This window comes from Sinocyclocheilus rhinocerous, unplaced genomic scaffold (genome assembly GCF_001515625.1).
Source record: "Sinocyclocheilus rhinocerous isolate Xijiao unplaced genomic scaffold, SAMN03320098_v1.1 scaffold563, whole genome shotgun sequence".
In the NCBI taxonomy this organism is placed as follows: Eukaryota; Metazoa; Chordata; class Actinopteri; order Cypriniformes; family Cyprinidae; genus Sinocyclocheilus; species Sinocyclocheilus rhinocerous.
Window position 1 is genome coordinate 113,123 of NW_015643175.1, and position 5,949 is coordinate 119,071.

The 5,949-nt window shown below is 38.2% G+C and overlaps 2 protein-coding genes across 3 annotated transcripts in view; one reads left to right on the top strand and one right to left on the bottom strand.

The window, feature by feature from the left end:
• slc44a1a (solute carrier family 44 member 1a) overlaps positions 1 to 1,324 on the top strand; it is a 9,260-nt gene extending 7,936 nt beyond the window's left edge. The window contains exons 14-16 of the mRNA XM_016574436.1: positions 182 to 418; positions 546 to 623; positions 1,059 to 1,324. Coding sequence (XP_016429922.1) covers positions 182 to 418; positions 546 to 623; positions 1,059 to 1,079 — 336 coding nt within the window. The 3' untranslated portion in view covers positions 1,080 to 1,324. The remainder of the gene's footprint in view (positions 1 to 181; positions 419 to 545; positions 624 to 1,058) is intronic.
• Positions 1,325 to 1,407: 83 nt separating this feature from the next.
• LOC107757069 (aprataxin-like) overlaps positions 1,408 to 5,949 on the bottom strand; it is a 6,760-nt gene continuing 2,218 nt past the window's right edge. For both annotated transcript variants that reach the window (XM_016574437.1, XM_016574439.1), the window contains 5 exons: positions 5,100 to 5,354; positions 4,189 to 4,248; positions 3,634 to 3,860; positions 3,440 to 3,543; positions 1,408 to 2,418 (listed from right to left, as the gene is read on the bottom strand). In XM_016574437.1, the coding sequence (XP_016429923.1) occupies positions 2,264 to 2,418; positions 3,440 to 3,543; positions 3,634 to 3,860; positions 4,189 to 4,248; positions 5,100 to 5,354 (801 nt within the window). In that variant the 3' untranslated portion in view covers positions 1,408 to 2,263. The remainder of the gene's footprint in view (positions 2,419 to 3,439; positions 3,544 to 3,633; positions 3,861 to 4,188; positions 4,249 to 5,099; positions 5,355 to 5,949) is intronic.

Consider the following 5,949-nt stretch of genomic DNA (forward strand, 5'->3'; position numbering starts at 1 on the left):
ATATATAAACCTAATAAAATGACAAACACAAAACAAACATTACTAAAATTAAACTGAAAACAAAATAGAAAATTAAAATCTAATTCACTATTTTAGAAATGGTATAATGATGTATTAATGATGCTAAAATGGACTAAAACTGTGATTCCAGACGGCTAACAGGTGTTTCTTGTGTCTGCAGGTGTTGATCGTGTCGTGTACGGCGTTTGCGGGCATCCTGTCGCTGAACTATCAGCGTGAATACACCGTCTGGGTGCTGCCGCTCATCATCGTGTGCGTCTTCTCCTTCCTGGTGGCTCACTGCTTCCTCTCAATCTTTGAGATCGTAGTAGACGTTCTCTTCCTCTGCTTCGCCATCGACACCAAGTACAACGACGGCAGCCCGGGCAGAGAGTACTACATGGACAAGGCTCTTATGGTGAGACAGTTTCCCATTCATTTCCGCTGACCTCAAGCTCAATGGAAAAAGTCATTTCTATGAGTCATGTGTTGTTGTGTGTCACATTAAATATGTTGTTGGTGTCTCTCTGTGATCAATCATGTAGGAGTTTGTAGAAAACACCAGGAAAGCCACGGAGCGTTACGGCAAAGTAGAAGCAGAGAGTCGGGAAATGAAATCCATGGTGAGTTTAAAAGGACAATTATTATTATTATTTTTTTATTTTTATTTTTATAAGATTTCTTATAAGAAACACCTTTTTAATGCTGCGTTCCAATCAAGTTTGATTTTGCACACGTTGTAAGCCCATCTTAAAGAGGTATTTTACCCAAAAGTGAAAATTGTCATAATTTACTCACCCTCATGTTGTTCCAAACCTGTATGAGTTTCTTTCTTCTGTTCAACACGAAAGAAGATATTTTGAAGAATGTTGACGGTAGCCATTGACTTCCATAGTATGGAAGAAGAAAAAAAACACTATGGAAGTCAATGGCTACTGTCAAAATTGTAATTTTTGGGTCAGCTATCTCTATTAGACTTTTGGAAGTTGGAAATTCCAGCAAAACAAGCACAGAATTAAATATACATTTATTTACTCATGTCGTTTATTATATTTCAGACTGGAGGTACACTGACTTGATGAAGACAAGCGCAGTATTACGTCAACCGACACTCCAAAAAAGAGCTATTGAGATGCACAAAAGCTTCTCTTCAGGGAATTCAATGTGACAGACATCTGTCATCATGACTACAGGGCATTTGACATTAGAAAAGCTCTAGAACAGTGAGCTGGGTACAAGCACAAAAAAAAACAAAAAAAACACACAACACAAACTGGATGTAGATGTCTGCATTGCTAATATATCTGCTCCTAAAAAAATTATCCAAAAAAAAGTCTTCAGAGGTTGAATATTTGCAAGTTATTTAAAATAAAAAGGTAGGAGCATAAATATCAGTTGTTGTTTTTCCAACAGCATTTTTATTTGTTTTATTAGGGTAGTCAATTTTATACAGAAGTTATGGACTAGCAATAGTTGCCTTAGTATTTTAGATATTTTGGTTAAAAATACACTGTCAACTTTATTTTTTAAGGTGCTTTTGTATTTTGTCTTGTTTATGATTTTCTTTTGTAACGGATGTGAAATACACTCCTGTCTGCAGAGACTCAAACTGTCATTGGTTTTCTATGTAAGCAATATTCTTGCATCCCCTCTCCTCAGTTTCAGATCAGTTGAATTATTCCTTGAGTGTGATTTTATTATTCTAGAGTAGTTCCTGCTTATATTTTCTCTGATGATTTTGTTTTGTGCAGCAGTATGTTACAAGCAAATATATTTTGTTCTCAGATTCTAAATGAACAGCATAATAATGATTGTCATTTCCCTCGTGCCAATAAGCTGAAGTGTGTAATTTATACACTAAACTAAATTGCAATCGGTTTGTTCCGAGGAAAACAAGACTCTGATGGCCTGTTTGTCCCAGCAATCAACAAAACCTTATTTGTGCAATTTCATTTAGTGCAGAAATTACACTTTAGCTTCAATCAAGTGCATTTGTGTGAAAGTTATGTGTGTGTGTGTGTGAGTGAGTGAAAGGAAAATTTACTTTTAACTACCACCTTTAAACACTCAATAAAACCAAAGAGACGTGCAAAATGTTATTGACTCATTATTGTATCAATGTTCATAATGAAAGTGAGTGAAGGCTGAATGAATGAAATCGCAATAACGAGATATCCAGAACAAGTTGAATTTACTAAAGGATTCAATGGGCGGTTTACCAAATGAATTGTAATTTGAGAGACTTAACAGATTAAATACAGATTTAAGAAGGCAGGTGAGTTTTGAGATGTTCTTTTAGTTTGGGGATCGTGGGCTGCTCTTTACGGCACAAGTGACAGCGCAGAGGCAGCTTCAGTGATTCACTAGTGCCTTCTTTCACTGTCACTTTCCCATCATGCTCCAGCATTGCAATGACATCTGTGGAAAGATACACATGAATGCTTTGCTTTATTATACAGGGGAATGCTTGTTTCTCTAAACAGCTTTTAGAGCTTTTTTCCATTTTTTAAATAATTTATTAAAGGAATGGATCACTCAAAAAGGAACACTTGCAGAAAATATACTCACTCTCAGGCCATTAAAGATGTAGATGAATTTGTTCTTCATAGGAACGGATTTGGAGAAATTCAGCATTACATCCCTTGCACTGCAGTGAATGGGTGCCGTCAGAATGAGAGTATAGACAGCTGATAAAAACATCACAATAATCCACACCACTCCAGTCTATCCATTATCATCTTGTGAAGTGAAAAGCTGTGTGTTTGAAATAAATCTATTATTAAGACATTTCAACTTTGCACCATTGTTTCGGGTCAAAATACGAGTCCAATATCCATAATAATGCTTCCTCCAGTCTAGTGAAAAAGTCCATCCCCTCTCACATCGAAATCCACCCACATATTTGTTTAGAGCGGGTTTGGACTGTTTTTGCTTGTGCTTGATCTGTGCAGATTTCCCTCATATGATTCAGACGAAATGACTATTTCACTGGAGAAAGCTATATTATGGATAGAGGATTTGTATTTTAGCCAGAAGCAACAGTCTGAAATGAAAAACATCTTAATAGATGCTCATTCTTACAAACATGCAGCTTCTCACTTCAGAAGATGTTAACAGATGGGCTGGAGTGGTGTGGATTATTGTGACGTTTTTATCAGCTGTTTGGACTCATTCTGACGGCACCCATTCACTGCAGAGGATCCACTGGTGAACAGCTGATGTAATGCTACATTTCTCCAAATCTGTTCTGATGAAGAAAACTAATCTAGATCTTGGATGGCCTGAGGGCGAGTAAATTGTCAGCAAATTTTCATTTATCAACTATTCCTTTAACGACTTACATCCATGTGATGGAGAAAGTAATTACATTTTGATTAAAGGACTACAAAGACATTTATCTGTAATTTTTAATAACCGGCTGTTTTTGTGTATAATGTACCTTGAGACTCCACAAAATAGTCAGTAGTGAAGGAATTCCAGTGTTTCTTGTTCTTCAAACACGGCGAGTCAAAGTCTTGGCTGATTACGTGCAGGTGGACGTGACTGAAAAGAAATAAACATCTTAAACATTGCATTCATGACAAGCCCCGCCCTCCCCACATCAGCAGCCAATCAGGACGCAGACGTCTGTACCTCATGCTGGGGATGGCGTGATATCCCAGACGGAAGCGCAGTTTGTGAGCGTCAGGGCACTGCTGCAGCATCTGATCTCCCACACGCTGCATGTGTTTGAGTAGCTCCACGTGCTCCGAGCGCAGAGCCTTCAGACTGGAGATCGAGTCCCACGGCAGCACCAGCCAATGGTACCGCGCCTTTGGGTACTTGTCCTTGATGACCACAACCCTGTCATCTTTATACACCTGAGGATAAAAACTGGCAGCTGTTAATATATTTTAAATGTAATTTATTTCTGTGATATAAAGCTGAATTTTCAGCATCATTACTCCAGTCTTCAGTGTCTTATGATCCTTCAGAAATCAGTTTAATATGCTGATTTGCTACTCAAGAAACATTTCTTATCAATGCTGCAAACAGCTATTTTCGTGGGTTTTTTTCAGGATAATTTAATGCATAGAAAGTTCAAAAGAACAGCATTTGGAGTAGGAATCTTTTGTAATGATGTAAAAGTCTTTATTGTCAGTTTCAGTTTTTGATTCATAGGATTCAAAAGAAATGAACAACTTATACCTGCATCTTAGGGTCCTGCATTGACACTTTAAGCCCTTGGCTCCAATGGCCAGCAGATTCCTGGGAAACAAGAAAGTTTGCAGTGCTTTGGTTTACAAAGAGGTCAGCATTTAAAAAAAAAATCTTTAAAGGGGTCATATGATGTTGCTAAAAAGAACATTATTTTGTGTATTTGGTGTAATGAAATGTGTTTATGCGGTTTAAGGTTCAAAAAACATTATTTTCCACATACTGTACATTATTGTTTCTCCTCTATGCCCCGCCTTTCTGAAACGCGTCGATTTTTACAAAGCTCATCGGTCTGAAAAGCGAGGTGTGCTCTGATTGGCCAGCTATCCAGTGCGTTGTGATTGGCCGAATACCTCAAGCGTGTGATGGAAATGTTACGCCCCTCACCATATTGTGATGATGCCCTGTCCGGCCTGAGCGACGATTAAAAAACATGAAAACCCATTATAAGCGAGGCATTTGTTGCATCCAGTGGGGACATAATTACGGATTATAATGACTTATACTGTCTTTTTACGCGTTGCGTTGCATCGCGCAGCGTAAACATAAAACCATGTCTGCATTTGTGTTCGGAGAAATGACAAACAACAAGCACATTGCTCAGAACTCGCGTTTGAATCGTCAGTGGCAAATTCTTTAAATATAAAAAAAACTTACTTACAGTCTGTGAGTCAGAACAGCCGGCATTGTAGTCTACTGCATCATATGACCCCTTTAATATAGACCTTCAAAATGTCTCTAACCAGCTCAGAAACTTTGTTTTAAATTTAAAAATAGGCAAAAATATCTCTCAAAAAAGATATTCAAGGACTCCCTAAAAGTCCTTAATTACAAGTATAAACTATCATAGAATTTGAATTTTATTGCAAATTATTGCAAATTCCCGACCAAATGAAACTCACAGATTTATCAGATCCAGATGGCGGTATCTTTTTTGGCGGAGGCGAATCGTCTGACATTCTGTGATGGTCTGATGCTGTGTTTGCAGGGCTCTTGATCTTCTCTGCGTTCCTCTCAGAGCTCATCCGATGGGCTCTTTTTGAAGGTTTGCTCAACTCTGCGGCAGATCTGGGTGTGGATGTGTCCTCAGTGAACCTCACTCTGTAAGGATACTGCTGATTGACCATGTAAAGTCTCTGGCCCGGCTTTACGGTCACCTGATTGTAGAGGTGGGCGACATGTGGTTTGTAGGATGTTAAGACCAGTAACCTGTGCAATACAGCCTCAATTACAAGAGAACAGGACATTTGTGGACATAATAGGTATGCTAGATGATGGATAACACATAAATGATGGTTAGTGTACATGCTCTAAAATGTTACAAATATATGTTAGTAATTATTGCTTTTCATTACTGTGTTATAATTATAATAAATGTGTTTATTTAGTGAAAATAATGTGGAATTCTGATTTGATTATTTTTTGTCTCCGTTTATGAATGGCGCAGACGCGCGGTTTCATTTACTACACATATACTGAAGCGCGCCTGACACTCGCGGTGATTTCAGCATCTGCCGTCTCACTAAATGAGGACGTAAACACATGAACAACATCTCCAGAACTGCTCTAAGAGTCACTTCATGAGCATTTTAGCGTTTGATTTGAGTAAAACTGGCGTCATCTCTCATACACAGAACTGTAAAGGTATTCACGGCAACCCGTCAAAATAAAAGTCCGGTTTGATTTGAAGACATTGTGCCTATAACTATTTTTCAGTAGAATGTACATAGCCTCCTCCTCCTCCTCCTACTA